The sequence below is a fragment of the Chiloscyllium punctatum genome, chromosome 9, assembly GCF_047496795.1.
Source record: "Chiloscyllium punctatum isolate Juve2018m chromosome 9, sChiPun1.3, whole genome shotgun sequence".
NCBI classification, from domain to species: domain Eukaryota; kingdom Metazoa; phylum Chordata; class Chondrichthyes; order Orectolobiformes; family Hemiscylliidae; genus Chiloscyllium; species Chiloscyllium punctatum.
The window spans coordinates 48,518,763-48,540,639 of NC_092747.1; the positions used below are offsets into that span (position 1 = coordinate 48,518,763).

At 39.1% G+C, this 21,877-nt stretch overlaps 1 protein-coding gene across 2 annotated transcripts in view; it reads right to left on the reverse strand.

Moving 5' to 3' along the window:
- ddx10 (DEAD (Asp-Glu-Ala-Asp) box polypeptide 10) overlaps positions 1-21,877 on the reverse strand; it is a 198,265-nt gene that overhangs the window by 56,787 nt on the left and 119,601 nt on the right. For both annotated transcript variants that reach the window (XM_072577457.1, XM_072577456.1), the window contains one exon: positions 9,140-9,190. In XM_072577457.1, the coding sequence (XP_072433558.1) occupies positions 9,140-9,190 (51 nt within the window). The remainder of the gene's footprint in view (positions 1-9,139; positions 9,191-21,877) is intronic.

Sequence of the window (21,877 nt, forward strand, 5' to 3'; positions counted from 1 at the left end):
CTATTTCTACTGATATTAAGGGGTCCCCTTGAGGTGTAGAGTAGGTACCCTGCACTGGGAGGCCTGCGTGCAAGTCCCTTTCCAGAGGTGTGAGATCAAATCCCTGAACAGGTTGATTAGAAAAAGTAGGTTTCTCTTGATATTAATTTAGCTCCCTCACATGGCCAAGTTTAGTAATTTCTTCAAATCTATTTTTCAAAAATTAAGATGTAGGAAAAACCATATAGCCCGTCTAATGCAGCAGGTCAAAGGGCCAATGGCCTATTTCTGTTCCTGTGTGTTTTGTGAGGTAGTGTCAGATGGGGTAGAACAGACAGATTATAGGAAACTTTGAAATGTATCAAATTAAAAGGTATCAGAAGATTCCAGACAAGGAGATAATAAGGCTAAAGATGTTACCACCAACTGAGCAAAACATTGGAAACCCTCATTGTAAATAAGTTTGAAGAGCAGAGACGAAAAGCCCTTTCTTTGCCTCATGATAAAAGAACCTTCAAAAACTCTAATGGTGTGATAAGCTTTGGTAACTTACGAGAACACATGATATGGGAACAGAATTAGGCCAATCAGCCAGAGTCTGCTCTGCTATTCAATCATAAGTGACATTTTTCTCAACCCCATTCTCCTGCCTTCTCCCTGTGACAGTCAATCTTCTTACTAATTAAGAAACTATCTACTGAATCTCTGTCTTTAAGACACTGAATGACTTGGCTCCATAGCCTTCTGCAGCAATGAGTCCCACAGATTCACCAGCTTCTGGCTGAACGAAGTCCTCCTCATCTTAGTTATGAAGGGTTATCCTTTCATTCTGAGGATGTGTCCCCAGGTCCTACTCTCTCCTGCTAGTCATAGAGATGTACAGCATGGAAACAGACCCTTCAGTCCAACCCGTCCATGCCGACCAGATATCCCAAACCAATCTAGTCCCACCTGCCAGCACCCAGCCCATATCCTCCAAACCGTTCCTTTTCATATACCCATCCAAACCTCTGTAAGGTCACCCCTCAGCCTCCGACGCTCCAGGAAAAAAAAACAGCCCCAGACTGTTCAGCCTCTCCCCGTAGCTCAGATCCTCCAACTCTGGCAACATCCTTGTAAATCTTTTCTGAACCCTTTCAAGTTTCACAACATCTTTCCGATAGGAAGGAGACCAGAATTGCACGCAATATTCTAACAGTGGCCTAACTAATGTCCTGTACTCAATACTCTGACCAATAAAGGAAAGCATACCAAACGCCTTCTTCACTATCCTATCTACCTGCGACTCCACTTTCAAACAGCTACGAACCTGCACTCCAAGGTCTCTTTGTTCAGCAACACTCCCTAGGACCTTACCATTAAGTGTATAAGTCCTGCTAAGATTTGCTTTCCCAAAATGCAGCACCTCGCATTTATCTGAATTAAACTCCATCTGCCACTTCAGTCCATTGGCCCATCTGGTCCAGATCCTGTTGTAATCTGAGGTAAACCTCTTCGCTGTCCACTACACCTCCAATTTTGGTGTCATCTGCAAACTTACTAACTGTACCTCTTATACTCGCATCCAAATCATTTGTCGTCTCCACGTTCTATCCAAACCTGTCAGTAAAATTGTGGAAGTTTTAATGAGAACCCTCTCATCATTCTAAACTGCAGATACAGACCCAGAGTCCTCAACCATTCTTCACATGGCAAGCCCTTCATCCCCAGGATCATTTTTGTAAATCTCCTCTGGAGGCCAGCACATCCTTCCTTAGAAATAGGGCGCAAAACTGCTCACATTATAATGCAGTCTGACAAGAGCTTTATACAGCCTCAGCATCACATCCTTGCTCTTGTACTCTAGCCACTTTCATCATCCTAAACAGATTACAGTTTATTTTAAAAATTGATTAAATTTCAAAAGCTGAAGAGATGATTGAGCAGAAACACATGGCAAAAATCATTAAGAGTGAAAGGTCTTCAACATCAGGTTAGAAAGGTGGGAGAATGGGTGTTAAGGTCAAAGTCATAGGCAAAATGTAGGGAGGATGAGGATCCAGGATTGAGTGCATAATTCAGAGGGAGGAAGGTTGGGGTTGTGAGGAAATGTAGGAGTAACAGTGTAAGTGAGAGGAGTAGTACTAGAGGGGAAATGTGAAGCCAAAAGGGCACAAGATGAAATGGAAGTTAGTTGGTGGGAAAAGCTCAAGTGATATGATGCAGAAACTACTTAAATCTTTGAAGCCCCTCCAAGAAAGAATGGTTGCAGTATTTGGTGCTCTCTCCAATTTGGTCACGTCCAACACTGCAAGGGAATTACTTGTATAATTTTAGAACCAGAATATATTTTTGTTAACTTTACAATGCTAGTTTGTATATTCAAGTTACAATATATCATACAATCTTTCCAGAAATACTGCACACTTCTGAAATTGAATTAAGAAATTTACACAGCCATGAATTATGACTTAAACTCATAGCACTGTCATCCCAGATTTTTCAGCGTTGACACCATATCAAAGATAATTTAAATAGTAACATAAATGTTTTGAGAGAAAAGGCTTCATTGCCTGGCTTGGATAGTTTCAACTTACATCCCTGTGCGACAAGAGCATGTTTGCTTAGGTTTGGATAACCTCTTACCTACAACACCTGGATTTAAATTTACAGTACAGATACGTTGATATTTACTCAGCAACTAAAATGACTATCAATAACAGCAAAGCCTGCATTCCTAAGTAATAAAAACAAAGAGGAATTCAATGTGGTATTACCAGACAAGAATCACTACCAGTGAATGATAAAAGAACAGGCTTTAATGTTCTTAACCAGTAAATTGAATGCCCAAGGGAAAAATCACTTTGCTAAAGATAGACTGGCACTCCATATTTGGATCCCTTTTTAGAAGTCTTTCTGGAGAAAGCACAATCCAATTTGTGCATTTCTGTCTTAAGTATGAATCATAGATAGAAAGAGTATCAACATTTTTCAAAACTGCAGTATCATAGAGTTATAGAGCACAGAAACAGACCCTTCCGACCAACTTATCTATACCGACAAAGTTTCCCAAACTAAACAAGTCCCACTTGCCTGCATTTGGCCCATATTTTGTTAAACCTTTCCTATTCATGTAGCTGTCCAAAATGTTGTAACTTTACCTGTATGTACCACTTAATCTGGCAGTTCCATTCCATATATGCACCGTCCTTTCTGTGAAAATGTTGCCCCTCAGGTCCCTTTTAAATTGTTCTCTTCTCATCTTAAAATTATGCCCTTTAGTTTTGAACTCCTCAACTCTAAGGAAAAGACCTTTGTTCTTCACCTTATCTATGTACGTTATAATACATAAACCTCTATAAGGTCATTAGTAAACAATGTCAGAGTGCGAGAGACACAGAGCCTGTCTGGAAGCTGATTAACTAAAAGTTTTCAACATGTTCAGTTACCCTATCCTTGATTATAGATTCCAATACTTTCCCCACTGATGTTAGATGTCTGTAATTCCCTGGTTTTCCTCTATCACCCTTTTCAAAAAGTGACATGTGCAATTTTCCAATCCAGAGGGACAATTCCTGTATCGAGGGAACTTTGAAAGATTATAGTTAGTGCATCTCCAATACACTCCCTCACTTCATTTAACACCTTCAGATAGAAATCACCAGGTCCTGGGGATTTGTCACTCTTTAATTCCATTAATTTACTCATTACTGATGTTTTACATTAATTTTATTCAGTCTTTGTTCTCAATTCATTATTAATTTCCACTGAGCTTCTAGCAAGCTATCCTGTTTTTCTACTGTAAATCCTCAGGCAATGTAATTATTCAACATGCCTGCCAAATCCCCACAGTCACTGACAATATCCCCATCTTCAATCTTTAGTGGGCCAACATTGTTCCTGATCACCCACTTTCCCTTTACGTAACTATAAAACGTCTCATTGATTTTGGTATCCCTCGTAAGTTTCTTTTCATAATCCCACTTAGTAGCTCTTATAAGCTCCTTTATGTCCCTTTGCTGGTCTTTGTACTTCCCAATTTGGCAGCTTTTTTTGGCATTTTTGTAAGCCCCTTCTTTTAGATTTATGCTGTCTATTATCTCTTTCTGTGCCCATGGCTGACTTTACTGTGAAATAGAATACTTTGTGTGCATTATGCCATACTTTGATAAATATATTTAAGCAATAAGAAATTATTTTCTTTGAAAATTACAGGGTCTTAATTACGGTATTTTTGGCAATGGGCTGAAATATATAGGGGTAAAGGTCAGGGTGGAAGGAGAAAGAAGAGATCTATTCACAGTGTATAAATGGGGAGATCATATATAGAGGAGAAAGTGAGGACTGCAGATGCTGGAGATCAGAGCTGAAAAATGTGTTGCTGGAAAAGCACAGCAGGTCAGGCAGCATCCAAGGAGCAGGAGAAGAGATGTTTTGGGCATAAGCCCTGATTCTCCTGCTCTTTGGATGCTGCCTGACCTGCTGCGCTTTTCCAGCAACACATTTTTCAGCTCATACATATTATATATATATATCTTTGTCGATATCAATGATATACAATTTTTAGATAAAGTTTAAGTCAACACATGATTGTAAGAGTACATTGATGAATTTCATATTCATTTATTATGCAGTCATCAATTACTGAAATAAAGCTAATAGCATCAAATATCTCCCATAGAGGCAAAAAAAAAGATAATTGGCTAGGTCTTTATTAATCCTCAAAAAATTTGTACTTATTGTGAGGTTAAATAAAGTCCAAGGTTAAATCACCTCAATTATTCAAATTAAGTTCATATTGTATCAAACAATATGAAAATTATTTATGATACGATCAGAAGATAGAATTTATTTGATGCTTCTCAATTAAATGTATTTATAATTCTGAAGGGTTTGTACCTTAACTATTACTTCATATTTTCTCTTCATACAGCCTGCTTGATATGCTGCAAATCTTCCTAAAGCACATGCAGTTTTACACTTTTTGTACACTTCTTTTAAGTTCATCATATTTATCCCATTTCAATATTCCAACACAATATACAAAGCTTGATTTTCATTCTCCAGTGTACAATGTGTCATTTTTAATTTTTGTTTTAGTCTGATAATTTTTTTTCATTTTATGATTGCACTAATCATTAAGTGCACACAGTAGAAACAAATTAATTCAAATATTTATGTTATATCCTACTGAGACTTCAATTTCTGCGTTCAAGTACAGCCAAATATATATTTGATGTTTTACTTGCCCTGATGACTGTGCTCATGAAAATATATGTGCACTGCTTAAAGATAATCCATGAACCTTATGGTGGGTACAAGGGCAATATAGGGATCTGGGTGATCCCATGCACAGAAGCTTGCTATGCAAGTGCAGCAAGTAAATAGGAAAGCTAGTTGAATGTTATCATCCATCATGAGGGGAGTTGAATACAAAAATAGCGGTTTTATATTCCAGTTATTCATGGCACTGGTGAGCTCACATCAAGAGTACTGAAAATAGTTTTGGTCGTTTAATGAAGATGAGTAGAGGATTTTTCCTGAAATGGGAGATTCTAAAATTTGGGATTGCCTTTTTAGGAAAGAGGTGAAAAGATTTTTTTTCTCTCAGTGTTCTAAGAAGTGGAAATTCAGTCCCAAAACACAGGGCCATTGAAGATTTTTTTACAGCAGAGGTAGATGGATTCTTTTTAAGCTAGGGAATCAAAGGTCATCAGGGGTAGATGGAAAATGTGGAATTCAAAACACAAAAATACTACAATTTCATTCAATGACAGACAGGCTCAAAATGCTAATTGGCCTCTTGCACCAAAGCATAAATTAGTATTCCCACGGCATGGGGAAAAGAGGCTGGAGTGGAGTCAGCAACGCAGTATCCACCAAGAGTGGTCTGGCATTAATATTAAGCTGGCCAAGTCCTGAAGGACACTATCAGGCTGGCATCAAATGCAGAAGGGACTAACATGAAGAAGTAACCAACATGAACTTGCTCCAACTTATCAAACTGCCAAAGGTACATCTATTCAACTATTCAAGGTAAGTGAAGGTACTAAACACAGCTTCAGATTTCAACTCTCAAGCACTAAGTCATGTGATGTGAGCACACATTGCCAATATAGTGCACCCTTGGGCATCTCCCCTCCCACCCACCCTAAACTGATTCAGAAACCTTTGAAAGTTGGAGCACTCCAAAGCATTTTGCAGTGAAGTGAGGGGAAAGGAAACTTGCTGATATTGTGACCTCAACACTGCTACTTTCTATACACAAGCATTTCATCACATATTCAGTAAAAATGAAAAAAGCTTTGAGAATGCAAATACTGTTCTCAATCACATAAAATATTTTGTTGTTTGCCAACAACTCCTATGTGGTAGTTACAATTCTCACTAAAAGTAAACTATGCACATCTCAACTACTTGTTTGCACCAAACCTCATTTCAACAAGGGGTTGAAAAAAAGCAAAACAACATATATTCATAGAGTAAAATACCTGCCAGAATAGTTCAGAGATAAACACTAAATTAATTCTAAGCTGTAATCGTATTAAAAATTCCCGATATGCTGTTTTCTAACGCGGTTGTCATTAATAAAGGTAGCGAAAGCTCTAACATGCTCTTATGGCTGAAGTTACCACTGGAAGCCTGAGGTTCACAATTTCAACACCTGAAAGTCAAAGCTGTCAATTGTTTTTGAGACATCACTTACAAAATTAAAAAAAAAATTAAGGTTGGATTTCTTTTTAAAAACAGCCCACTGTACATACTTATAATCGAGCAGTAAGTCAATAGAGTCACAGAATTACAGCATAGGTAAAAACGCTCTTTGGCCCATCATATTCACCCTGGTCATAAAGTGTCTATCCAATCTCATCCCAATTTCCAGAACTCAGCTAATAGCTTGCATACTTCAAATGGTCAAACACCAAAACATTGTGATATTTCCCATGGCTCTTTCAGGCAGCAAGTTCCAGGCACCCACAATATTCAAGGTGAAAAAATTCTTCCTTAAATCCTCTTAATCTCCTATGCTTTAACGTAGATGTGTTTCCTCCAGTTATTAATATGTCCACTAAAGGAACATTTCTCCCTGTACACCCAACCTGCGGTCGTCATAATTTTGTACCCCGCAATCAGGTCCCCCTTCTGCCTTCTCTGCTCAAAGGAAAACAGCCTGAGCCTATCTAATTTTTCTTCATAGCTGCATCGCTCCAGTTCAGGCAACAGTTTGGCAAATCTACTCTGCATCCTCATTAGTGCAGTCACATTCTTCCATATTTAAGCCAGCTAAAACCACAAATACCTCCTGCCTCTTAATTGCAATTTCCTCAGGTATAATAGTCTTCTTTTCGATTTCTATACCTACATAATTTTTCCCTATCATTTAAAACCTCACTTACATTTTTCAGCTCCATCCACAGTTTGCTAATTAGATTTCCAATAGGCTCCATTCTTTCCCAGTTATCCTCCTGCTCCTCTCACACACATAAAAACACCTTGGGATTTTCCTTTATTTTATCCACCAGTGTGTTTTTTCACATCCCATCTTTGCTTTCCTAATTTACTTTTTAAGTAATCACCTGCACTTTCATAAACACCTCGAGGATTTCTCGAGCCCCCAGTATCTACAAGGATCAGTGCTGGTTCCACTGTTTTTCATCACTTATATAAATGATTTGGATGTGAATATAGGAGGTACAGCTAGTAAGTTTGCAGATGACACCAAAACAGGCTGTGTAGCAGATAATTTCAGAGTAAAAAGGGACCTTGATCAGATAGGCCAAGGGGCTGAGAAATAGGAGATGGGAGTTTAATTTCGATAAATGTGAAGTATTGAGTTTAGGTAAGGTAAGTCAGGGCAGGTCTTATAAGTTAATGGTAGGGGTTTAGGGAGTCTTTCCGAATAGAGACCTAGGGGTGCAGGTGCACTGTTCCTTGAAGGTGGAGTCCAGGCAGACAGGGTGGTGAAGGTGGTGTTTGGCACACTTACCTTCATGGGTCAGAACATGGAGTACTGGAGTTAAGATGTCATGTTGTGGCTCTACAGGACATTGGTGAGGCCACTTTTAGAATACTTTGCATAATTCTAGTCTCCCTGCTCTAGCATAGATGTTGTTAAACTTGAGTGGGTGCAGAAAAGATTTACAAGGATGTTGTTGGGACAGAGGGTTTGAGTTAAAGGGAGGGGCTGAATAGGATGGGGCTTTTTATCTTGGACCTCAACATCCAAGGGTCTCTGGAATTTTAAGTACCACTCTTCATCTTTATTGGAATATGTTGGCCTCCGTTGCTCTGATGTAAAGTTTCCTACAAGTAGCTGTCCTCAGTTCACTTTGCCCAGGTCCTGTCTTATATTAAAACTTGCCTTCCCCCAATTCAAAAGCTTTATCCTTTCCATGATTAACTTAAAGATTGCTGAGTAATGGTTGCTCTCACCATGTCTCTCAAAATCCACAGACACTTCTACCACTTGTCTTGCTTCATTCCATAAAATTAGGTTGAGTACTGCCTCACCTCTTGTAGGATGTTCTATGGACTAGCTTAAAAGCCTCTCCTGTATACATTTTAAGATTCCACCTTCTCCAAGCCTTTCACATTTTGTCTATCCTAGTTAATAGCGGAGAAGCCGAAATCCCCAAATATTAATACCTTCTTATTTTTACACTTCACTGATATGTGCCTACAAATCCATTCCTGTATATCTCCCATACATTTGGGGATATAGTAAACTCACAATGATGCGACTGCCCTTTTTTGTTTCTAAGATCTACCGTTGGCCTCATTTGAGGTGCCTTCTAAGACATCACATTCTTCCCTATTGCAATGATTGACTACTGATTCAATATCACAACACCATCCTCTGTTACACTGTCTGAAGATTTTATAGCCCAGAATATGGAGCTGCCAGTCTTGCCCCTCCCTCAACCATGTCACGATAATGTTAATATCATTATCCCATGTTTCAAACAGCCTGGAGTCACATCTACGGCAGCAGAAAGTGTTGATAATTCAGTTTCATGACATTTCTAGTTGGAATGTCAATTTTGTAGAGCTCAACCATATGTATTGGATATCAGTAGGCGTGTTTTTAATGGTACTTTAGTGTTGTTACGGTATAGCGTATGTGAAGAATATCCTTTTACCTGACAGGAATACAAATTTTTTATAAAAGTAAAACACTTACATCTTTTGGTCTGGTTGCCTTCCTTTCTGCTTTCTTTTTAAGCCTTTTTAGCTAAAAACAGAAGGAAAAAATGAATTCAATTAGAAGTTTTGAACAGCAAGAATCACAAAACGCATAGTGAATCAATCCTTCATGTTCAATTTATTTTTTAGCAAAAAAAAAGGTCTTCCCTTTTTGCCCTAGGTAGCAACTGCCAGTTCATTATTATGTTTTGCTTTTTGCAATTTTACAAGTTTCCTTGAGATTTGAATGATACCGAGCATTGAGACCTCTGGTAATTCAGCCCATACTAACAGAATACAAGTGCCTTTTGTCTGATGGCTGAAAGTTCCAAAGTAAAATTAGTCTTGGATGTCTCAGCCCAGTTTCTACTGGGCTTGGGGACAATGCAAAAAAAGTGAAGTCAAAATACAATTTACAGTAACACAACCAGGAAAGCAGATAAACGTTTGTCCCATACTTACGAAAGAGTATGGTTCTCTGGGATCAGACTTAATTTAAAGACCATTTTTCCCCAAATTATTTCAAATTTTTAAGAACAAATGAACAAGAGAAGCCATTAGCCACTCACGTGCTTTCCGACCCTGTTCAATGCAACCAGGCTGATTGGTGTCCAAACTCCATTTACCTACTTTTGTTCTACATTCTTTAATAACTCTGGTGAAGAGAAATCCATCAAACTCAAACTTGAAAACAATTGATCCAACACCGACTGGCATTCTAGAATACAGTTTCAAACTTCGATGGACATTTATGCACAGACTGTTTTCTAGCTTAATTCTTGAGCTACTAAACCAGAGATTCCTGTGCCGCTTTCCTTAGTATCTTGAAAACCTTGAGCAAATTACTCCCGTATCTTCTAAATTCCAGGTACTGCAATCCTAGTTTATGGCATCTGCTCCCATAATTTAACCCATGGAGTTCAGTATTATTCTAATACAACTAGGTTGCCTCCAAAGACAAAGACAATAACTCTCTCCAAACAGATGGCCAGAATTAAAAATAACAGTCCACTACTGATCTAATCAGGGCTTTTCATAGTTGCATATTGGCTTTAATTCTTGTATTCTAGACCTCTAGATACAAGGGTCAACACTTTGTTAGCTTTCTGAGATTTTCTGTGCATTATTCATAACATTTTAATGACCTGTGCGCATGTATCATAGAATTCTTACAGTGTGGAACCAGGCCAAAGTCCAGACTGACTCTCCAAGCGTATCCCACCAGGCAACCAAGACTCTGTGATCCTCCACTGTTACTAGTTTTATGCCATTCAGACAGGAGTCTAATCTACCTTTTCAAGGTCCAAATTTGATCTATTGTTGAATCATTTGTAGGATCATATTGAACAGGATTTAAATAAACCCATTTGCCACATTTTGCCCTACTAATCTATTAATACTGTTCTCTAACTTTATGTTTCCATCTTTTGCAGACAATGTCATCCATTGTTGTATCATCTGCAAATGTGAATGTGTAACTATCTATCCTGTCACTAACAGTTAGTGTGAACCGTTGTGAGCCCATCACAGATCCTGTGAGACACTGCTAATCATACCCTGCCAACTAGAATCGCTGGTACAATATCTTTGTTCTCTGCCTCCTGTCATACAGCCAATTTCTGAAATCACAGCTGCCTATGGTGAAGTGATTTAAAATCAGGTTTGTACAAGAAAAGGAGAAGCTCAGAGATCTCAGCACATTGTGGGGCTGAGGGAAATTAGACAAATAGGAAGGACAAGACCACAGACGGATTTGAAAACAATCGAGTCATTCCCAGAATATGAATCAATTTAGGCTATAAATGGTCTGGTTCAGCCTCAGGCAGTGACCAAGAATAGGGATGGAGTCTGTGGCTAGGGACTGGAGACAACGCCATGGTTTTTGCAGTATTTGGAAGAAATTGCTGCTCCTTCATGATTGGTTGCCAGACAAGCAGTATGATAAATCAGAAAAGGTGGCAGTGGTGAGGCAGAGCTGAGTGTCGTCAGGATACATGCGTATCTTGGCGTGTTTTTGAATGACGCATCATGGAGCTGAGAAATTGGAGGCAGCCAATGTAGAATCCTTGAAGGACACATGACAACAGCACAGAAAGAAGAGAAACCAATACAAATGATTCTGTGGTTACACTGACTCCTAAGGACAGAAATCAGTGCCATCCTGCTGGATGATAGAGGACAGTGAAGTGGCCAACCATGTAAAAAGCCACAGACAATCAGAAGAATGAGGAGCAAGTTTACTATGATAGGATTCCACTGACGATTCTGAATATTGGCCAGTTCAGCACTGTGGGAAGTTCAAACTGGAATGGTTCAAACATGTCATCATGGGAAATATAAGCACATATTTGGGTGCGATAGATATGTACATGAAACAGAATATGGATTACAGCTTGCAGGGAATCAAACAAACCAAGATCACAATTTGTTTGCACTGGAATTGAAAGGCTTAACTATGCCCTTAGATATCTGTGTCAGACATACAGGCTAATGACACTTTTCTTGACTTCACCTGCAATCTATGTTTCGGAATAGGAACAAAAGTGTGTCTCTTCAAGAAGTTTCACTGCCTAAGGTGATCAACTAGATGTATAAAGGGCCCGAAACTAACTACTTTGATGATAAAAGCTGAGGCAGTGGATTTGGGTAGCCCAATAGTGCATATACAAAAGAAAGAAACCATTTCAAAGACACTGGCAATAGAATGGAATGCAGCTATAAACCAAGAGTAGCATTGTAAACTGAAAGCATTTTGTCACAGAAATGATTATTATGAATAAGGAATGAAGGTTTTCTTGCTGTGCACACTGAGAATGGACAGCTACTAACAACAAGTGAAAATTTGATCTAAAATGAGTCCCATATATCAATGCATTGTTTTCCACCTGCCTCAGCTCATCTACTGATGAATCATTAAACTATCAAAGCTTACGTTACCTTTGTACTTGACTAGTCTACTGGTCTCCTGGCTGACTCATCTACATCCACTGCAAACTGAAGTTCAAAATATTGCTGCTGTGTCCTAACTCTATTGAATACCCTTCAGCACCGAACTCTTATTTAAAAACATTACACTGCAGTACAGGCCCTTCAGCCCTCAATGTTGCTGTTGAATCTGTGAAACCAATCTGAAGCCCATCTAATCTATACTATTCCATTTTTGTCCATATGCCTATCCAATGACCATTTATATGTTCTTAAAGTTGGCGAGTGTACTACTGTTGCAAGCAGTGAGTACCATGCCTCTACTACTCTTTGAGTAAAGAAACTACCTCTGACATCTGTCCTAAATCTATCACCCCTCAATTTAAACCTACGTCCCCTCGTGCTAGCCATCGCCAGAGGAAAAAAAACCCTATCTAACCCTCTGATTATTTTATATGTCTCAATTAAGTCACCTCTCCATGATCTTCTTTCTAATGAAAATTGCCTCAAGTCCCTCAGCCTTTCTTTGCAAGACCTTCCCTTCATACCAGGCAACATCTTAATAAATCTGCTCTGCACCCTTTTCAAAGCTTCCACATTCTTCCTATAATGCGGTGACCAGAACTGTATACATTATTCCAGACCTGGTTGACCTACATTGGCTTCTTGTGAGACAACACCTCTATTTTAAAAATTCTCACCCTTGCTTAACGCAGCCAAAGCCTCATCTCTCTCTCTCCCCCCTGTAACCTTCGCCAGCCCTACATGACTTCAACATTTCTGCACTTCTCAAAATTATAGCATTTCGTACAATAACACTTCTAATCTCTTCATAGTTGATGGCTGTACCTTCAGCCCTGAGTTTTGAAATTCTTTGCCTAAACTTCTGTTTCTCACGACTTCTCTTGTCTTTTAAATTGATCTTTAAAAATCACCTCTTTGACAAAGCTATTGTTGCCTGCAACAACACTTCCTCCTAAGGTGTAATGGTAAAGTCTGCTTGGTAAACTCTGGTAAAGCATTGCTATGTGAAGGTGCTATACAAAAGCAAGTTGGTAACGTTAATGGAGTTGATGGATAATTTCAGAATTATGCAATTCATGAAAGGGAATAAATCCCAGATATTTTCTCCTTTAGATGAAGGGAGTGTTCATTTTTTTGCAAAGGTTGACCAAATAATGAAAAACAACTTTTATTTGCAATCATCTTCATATGAACCATTTGCTATTTAATGAAGACATAGCAATCAGAAAGATGCAATTTTTATTAATGTTGACAACTATCTTTAAAAATCTATGTTTAGCTTTATTTAACATACTCTCTCTTACTTAGGCTGTTCCTGCTATCTCCTCTGATTTTATTTTATTTTGGGAAATATGACAATATTATTTCATCAGCTTATTGAGCATAATTGGTAGTAAAAATCTTGATATGTTTCAAAAAGTGGTTAGCCAGTGTACTGTGCCATCTCAAAGTCCTTAAACTTGGTTAATCACCTGAGACCCCTTGTAATGAATTATCTGGTTTCCAGCTCAACTGCCATAAGCTCAAAGAAATTTGCTATTCTTTCAATATTTATCTCTAGCATTTTTACAAACACTTTATCCTCCTCTAAACTAATTTCACAGCAAATCATAGCCCTCATTAAATTAATGCAATTTTGAACCAACTAATCCCTTCATTAGAAACGTCTACTGCTCCAGATGTTTTACAAATACTTTGAATCAATAACCAAATTTACCTAGAATCACTGTAGGTTGACATTAAGGTAAATTTGAAAGTATAACTGCAAGGTTGTGCCTTAAAACATCTCTTATTTAAAAATAAATGATAAAAAAATCTGCAAACTATTGAGCATCAACCTATACATAAGATTTTGGCAATTGCCCATGAATGTTTATCTTGTAACTCAGCTACAGGTTGAAGCACTAAATGGGAAATGTGTATAACTGAGCTATATAGCCAATGCTATTTACCCAAATGATTTTCTGAATGGTGCACAGATCCATTGCAATTCCAAGTGTTAACAATGCAATTTTCAAGTGTTTTAAATTGATAATGTAGAGGAACATGTTGCTGCCTTGGTGAAAGAACGTAATGCATATTCAAGACCCACTTCAAATATTTGAGCGGGCAACCTAGGCCAAGACTTTTATGCCATACTGAGAGATTGCAACACTAGGAAAAATGTCATTTGGGCAAGTCTACCTTACCTATGCAATTTGAAGATCTTAGAGCATTGTTTAAAAAAAAAGTAAGGTAATTCCACACCCTGAACTAGCCATTACCCCTCAACAGCAACACTAAAACACATTATCTGATCATTAACACATGGTTGTTTGTGGGAACATATTGCTGCAGAGGCTGAAATCTGCGTTGAAAAATGCTGGAAATCACAGATCAGGCAGCATCCAATGGAGAGACAGTAAACTGACATGTCAAGTGCAGATGATTCTCCATCAGAGCCGAAGTGCGTGGTGCTGGAAAAGTACAGCTTGTCAGGCAGCATCCGAGGAGGAGAATCAACGGTTTGAGCATAAGCCCTTCATCAGAGCTGACGTGAAGTAAGGAGGAAGCAGCATTTATGCAACAGCTGGGGGTGGAGGGGTTTGGAGAAAGGGTCTGATAGTGCATATTAAGTGATCAGAATGCGGGAATAGCAGAACAATGGTGAGTCTGACTGCCAAACCGGAAAGAGTAGATATTCCCACTGGAATGAGGGAGACGCGTGGGGCGACATGGTGAAAGAGAATAATACTGTGCTTCTCTAAAATTCAAAGATTCTTCTTGTAAGTGGGACATCCTGAGGTAGCGAAAAATGCTACTTACATATTATCTTGTTGTTTCTTTCTAGAACAATTTTTCTTGTCACTTAAAACTGTATGTATAAAATGTTAATGGACTTTGTGCAGACACAAGGAGCTCAGTGGGAGGTCAGTGCTAAAGTAGATGAGTTCATGTTTCCAAGACTGAACAGGTTAAGTAGTAAAAAAAAATTGGTTTTGCAGTTACCACTCAAATTGTAATGTTTTAGGATTACCAAAGTATTGTATATGAGAGGTGCATACATATATAAGTTCAATGGTAGATATGTGCATAAAGGTTCAACTGACTAATTTAAAAAGGTAATCTGTATGAATATCAATTGTAGACTGGTAACTGAATGTCACAGCTAAGGTTTATAAGGAGACCAGAGTTAAAAGGGCCATAAATAATCATTCTTAAAACCTACAATTTTTTTGGTCACGTCAGATATGATTTGTGTATTCCATGTGACAGCGATATGAATCACACGTTAAGCTTTCTATTCCTACAGCAAAGTGGAATCAATACAGCTCTCACACATTAAAGCAGGACACAAATATGACGACTTTCAGTGTTGGACATGTCATTCAATAATCTGCTCAGCTGTTAGGTTCAACAATCAACTACAGAATTTTTAATCAAATGGCACTGCTGGCCATGTTAATTCAAAATTTCCATATACGGACTTTATTTCAGGGATAAGTCCTTGATGAACTCATCTGAAACCTGGAGGCCATGCAATCTACATGATACATTCTCTAAGTACTTCAGATTTACAATATGGTGTATGGATTAAACCATGAAGCTTGCAACGTGACTATCAATTATTCTAGCCAATTCGATAGAGAAACAGGTCAAGCGTGAACACTTTTAAGCAATATAATAATTCATTATTAAAAAATTGTGGTCTATTTGTACACAAGTAGGAGAATATTAGAATTAGGAATAGGACTAGGCAATTCAGTCCCAGGAGCCTGCTCCGCCATTTGATATGATCATGGTTGATATCATCTTGACCTCAAAATCCACTTTACTGCCTGCTTGCTATAATTTTTCAATCATTACTGGTTGATTCTACTCCCCAGCAACTTCTCCATCACACCTGGTACCTTTCTATGAGAGAAAATATGAGTCCTGGCCTCTCCATGACATGGCATAAAACAGACAACACAAAATGTCTGCACTTAGCCACTAAGCCTACCCACAATGCCTCACATTGGTCAACAAGCTACCCCAGACATCACACAAATCTCAGGACATGACTCATCCAGCCCCAGACCAAGAGAATATACTTCTTCAGATTAACTGATAATGCTCCTCCCACTTCACAATAACCCATCACCTCTGATGTCCTTAGGGCACAGCGGCTCCCACTAGGAGTTAAGCTTTCACAAAGAGTACCCAGACAAGGAAGCACCAAAGATATTTCGTTTAGCCCCTCAACAATATGAACACATTGATACCCGGATGCAATCCACTAACACCTACTCCAGCCAAGGATCAGAATAAATTAAGAAACTCAACAGTTAGACACCAGAAACTTTAATAGAACATAGAAAAGTACAGCACAGAACAGGCCCTTTGGCCCAGAATGTTATGCCAAGATTTAATCCTAATGTAAAATATCGTAACTTAACCTAGGCACCCCTCAGCTCACTGCTATCCATGTGCATGGATAATCTCTTCAATGAATGAACTTTATTTCTCTTTGTTGCACAACTCGCATCATTCTGTCATAACTCACACTTCATTGTTGTCAGGATATAAAACTCCACTGAATTCTCCGTTCGAGGAAGAAGCTGTGGTTCCTTCTGAGCAGCCTGTCAGTGACTGTTTCAGTGGAGTCAAGTCTCTTCCACAATATCACTGTTTGTTAAGTAAATCCTTGTCTGTTCTCAGTCAGATCTGTGTTTGTGATCTCTGATTAATAGGGCTAAATTATCTGACACTTTCCCTGCAACCACAAGAGGTGCAACACCTGTTCCCACACCGCCGTCCAAGGCCATAAACAATCCTTCCAGATCTGACAGATTCATCTGCACACCATCTAACCTCATCTATTGCATCCATTGCTCCCAATGTGGTCTCCTCTGTATTGGGGAGACAAAATACATCTCAGGGACCAGTTCGTGGAACACCTGCGCTCTGCACACACCAACCAACCTGACTTTCCAGTTGCCACTAACTTTAATTCCCGCTCCCACTCCCCTGGCAACATGACCATCCTTGGCCCCTTCCACTGTCAGAGGCCAAATGGAAACTGGAGGAACACCACCTTATATATCGCCTGGATAGCTTCCAGCCCAATGACCTCAACATCGACTTCACCACCTTCAAAGTCCCTCCTGCTCCAGCCTTATCCCATGTCTAGACTAACCCTTTCTCCCTGCCTCGCTGATCTATTCTAACCTGTCCCTCTTCCTAGTCACCTATACGTTCCACCCTTCCCAATCACCATCCCACCCCTACCCTTCCCCCAGCCCCAGCCCCTCACCTGTTTACTTCTGGGTTTCCATCACCCCCCGCCCCCAGTCATGACGAAGGGTTTCATCCCAAAATGTTGACTTTCCTGCTCCTCAGATACTGTCCGACTTATTGCGCTCTTCCAGCTTCACATCTGACTTCGAGCATCTGCAGTCCTTACTGTCTCCTATTTTTAAATGCTGCCTTTTCAGGAAGAGTACCAGATCTCCTCTGACCTCAGGGTAAAACAATTTTTCATGACATGTCTAAACATTCTGCAAATTATTTTAATGTGGACCCTTAGTTATCGACGCTTTCATTCTTAAGCATACTATCTGGACTCAGTTTAACCCTTAATTAAATTCACCCTCAGCCTTCATTGTTCTACAGAAAATAACCTATTTTTCCTCAAAGTTAAAATTCTGGCAACTCCTCATAAATCGTCTCCAGACCCTCAAGTGTAATCACATCTGTCCTACAACACACTGACTGGAACCAAGTGCAATATGTAGCCTGACTAGTATCTGGTAGCTAGAATCTTGTATCTCCATGCTCTTTTTATTCTTTACCTTAGCTAATAAAGGAATGTCTCTTGTATGTCTTTTTAACCACCTTATCCAAGCATCCTGGTTTCTGTACATGCAAACCAATATCCCTTGAATTGACAACACTTCTCAGAATGCCACCATTCGTTGCATATGCCCTTTGTCTTGGTTGCTCTCCCTAAATTCTTCATCTCTCGGTTGTCTACATTGAATTCCATCTGCCAGGCACCAAGGCTGCTCAGACAGTACCTTCCAAACCCACAACTTCGACGATCTAGAAAGAAAAGGGCAGCAGATACATGGGACCACCTGCAAGTTCCCCTCCAAGCTATTCATCATCCTGATTTGGAAATATATCACCCATCCTACAGTATCACTGGGCTAAAATCCTAACAGACTGTGGCAATTCAAAAAGGCAGCTGACCATCACTTTCTCAAGGGCAACTCGTGATAGGTAGCTAGCGAACCCAAGAGATGCCACACCCTATGAACAAATTATTTAAATTCCATTTGTTACTTTTTCTGCACAACTGACCATTCTTTGTATCATGTTAATCACATTCCCTACATTTAAATCTAAATAATTAGGATATTTCAGCAACAGCAGTACTGATCCCTCTGGAATCCACTAGAAATAGCCTTCTGGACACAAAGATACTTGAACATTTCCCTGTTTCGTGCGGCAGAGTGAATTTTGGATCCAACTTTCACAAGGCCTTATGAAAGCCTTGCTAAAATCCACAGAGGTTACATCAAATGCACTACTCATCTCACCAACTCTCCTGGTCATATTATCAAACAATCAGGCTTAAGGAACCAAATGGTCCAAAAACCTGCTCCTAACACTCATGATCATAGCACCATAAACTCAAACTGACTATGCTTGATTAATATGCACTTCTCTATATAATTCTGCTGTCCCTCAGAACTTTTTTCCAATACTTTGCCAGCACAATATGAAGCTGACAATGACAGAACAACGATAGCAGTCTTACAGTCTTCCAACTGCTGTGGGTATAGCAGGAGATGTTTAGAAATGATGGGCAGCACCTCAGCTACTTCCTCCCTTGTTTCTTCGAGCAGCCTGCAATAGGTATCATCCACGTCTGGTCACTTATCCGCTTTTGGAGGATGCTATCGCCCTCAATACTTCCTCTCTTACATCCAATACCTCTCACTCCTCCTCCTGCTCAACTACAATGTCTGCATCATGCCTCCATATTGTGAAAACAGACAAAGTATTTGTTAAGAACCCATGGCAATGCCTCCTGTTTCCATATATTTGTAACAGTTTTCATCGCTTATTCGCCCCATTCTTTCTTTCAATAGCCACTTGCTTTATATGTTTATAAAATAGTTTTGGGGTTTTCTTGATTTTTCTGAGCAATGATTGTTCAGACCCACCCTCAGCTTTCCTAATTTCCTTTTAATTTCACGTTTGCATTTTCTAGATACCTCTAGGATTTCTGTAATATTGAGCTTTTGATATCTGACATAAGCTCCCCATTTTGTCTTGCCCCACTGAGTGGTCATTGACATCTAGGCAGCTGTAGACTTGGAAGCCCATTTTTTCTTTCCTCTGGGTGTACATGAGTTCTGAAAACTTTCTATCAGCTTCTTGAATACCTTTCACTGCTCTGATATGGAGTTAATTTCAGAACTGATTTCAGTTAATTCGTAAACAAATCACATCTCAGCTTATTAAAATTAGCTTTCTCCAAATTCAAAACTTCACTCTTTGATCTAGGTTTGTCCTTTTCCAGATCAAAATCTAATCGAATTACAAACATTACAATCATGTCACAATCACTGCCTTCAAACGCCCATCTTCAATTCCTAACGCTAAATCGATGAGTACGCATTCTTGTTTTGGGTGGGCCATTTATCATTATTCCCATTTTGTTTCAGCATTTCTCAGCAATTTATCCACGTTTGCTCTTTTACTTCTGTCTGACTGGCTGGTCTAGTACATTCTTGGGTTTCAGCCAAGTGTCACTGTAGTACAAATCAGACAAAATCTCATTCAATGGTAGGGAAGGTTTAAGCTACTCAGTGGCCCACCCTTAGCCCTACATATATTCCTGGCAAATGAATCAAACTCCTCTAAATATATCACAGCTGTCAATCATTTTGCATTTTTCCCCTAGAGTCAATCAATATAAATTCTAAAGGTGCATTTCTTCTTGGGTTTGTCTTTATTTTTCTCTTGGCATGCATTTAGAAATGTTAAGTTTCTGTAGGGAATTTACTAGTCATAGGTGTGCTTCATTGTGCTGATGATGGCACATGTGGCATTAGTTATCTGGTATATTCAGGCTCTGGCTAGAAAGATCGTGGGACTGGGGTAACATCTCCGAACCAGTAACCCAGAGGGCCAGGTAAATATTTTGGGAAAATGGGTTCAAATCCCAGCCCAGCAACTGGTGGAATTAAAATTCAATTGATTACATCTGGAATGTAAAAATAGTATCAATCCAGATGACCATGAATTATTTTCTCAAAAACCCAACTGTTTTTAAATGTCTTTTAGGAAAGGAAATCTGCCCTTCTTGCCCTATCTGGTCTATGTGCGATTCTAGATCAGTAACAACATTGGTGACTCCCAATGACCATCTGAAATAGCAAACACTCAGTTCAAGGGCAATTTGAAATGGGCAACATTGGCTGACTGTGATAGAGGGATCTGCATCCCATAAAGAATTTTAAAAACCTTTTCAGCTCTAATTAATTGGTCAAAATATTGATTTCTTTCCTGGATGCCATTTTTAAAAACTTTTGTTCTTGCAATTTCAAGTGTCACTTCACTTGCTTTATGGCCTGTATGTAGAATGTAAAGCATCTGTCTTTGTGTCAACTTTTCAAAGATCTTCATTCTTTTTCTTCAGATTTTTTTTGTCCAGCTATCTCAGGCATATGGAAAAGTTGGTAGAAGGAATCATCTTGTAGGCGCTTTTCCTGCTGTCAACATATCATTCTCTTTCACAAAATTATTTATGGTTATCTATAAACCTCTTCTAACTATGACACTGCATCTACGTTTTGCTGTTTTCATTTGTCCCAAGTAGTCAAATTCATCTACTTCTTCCAGTGTGATTTGATTTGATTTGATTTATTACTGTCAAATGTACCAAGGTACAGCGAAAAGTGGTGTCTTACATGCTTTACAGGCAAATTGACTGCGTCCACTTTAATCTTCACTAGTCGAGATTAGATTATAGATTATATGAGATCCCCTACAGTGTGTAAATAGGTCATGTGGCCCAAATATTCCACACCAATTCTCTGAAGAGTAACCTACCCAGACCCATTTCCCTCTGACTAATGCACCTAACACTATGATTCAATTTAGCATGGCCAATTCACCTGACCTGCACATCTTTGGACTGTGGGAGGAAACCCACGCAACATGGGGAGAATGTGCAAATTCCACACAGTCACCAGAGGCTGGAATTGAAGCCGGGCCCCTGATGCTGTGAGGCAGCAGTGCTAACCACTGAGCCACCATGTCACCCACATCTTCTGATTGCCATTTTTTCTGGTGTTCATGTGCAGTCCAAATTCTAAGTTTCTCAATTTACTTGATCTATGATACTTTATAGGGCCTGTTATGTTTCTGCAAGTGATCTCTTCATAATCTATGGAAATAATTTCCAGCTAAATTATTTACGTTTTATCATGAAATTTGTTGCCTTTTTCCTCCCAATCCATTGTTCCTTCTGTAAACATTACAATTTGATTGTCATATATCAAAGGGGAGAGTAAATAGAATTTCCTGGGACACTGACTTTATGAGCTTTTCTATTTTCATTAACAATGAAATCTCAGCTACTTGCACATTAGGAAGCCCACGCATTTACTGAAATAAAGCGCTCTACATGCATGTGCGTGTTCGGTTATCTGATCAATCATCTGAATTTCGGATTATCCGAATAAGATCGCAAGGTCCCGTAAATGTCTCCTTTGTTTACGATCAAATCAGTAATCTGAACAAAACACTG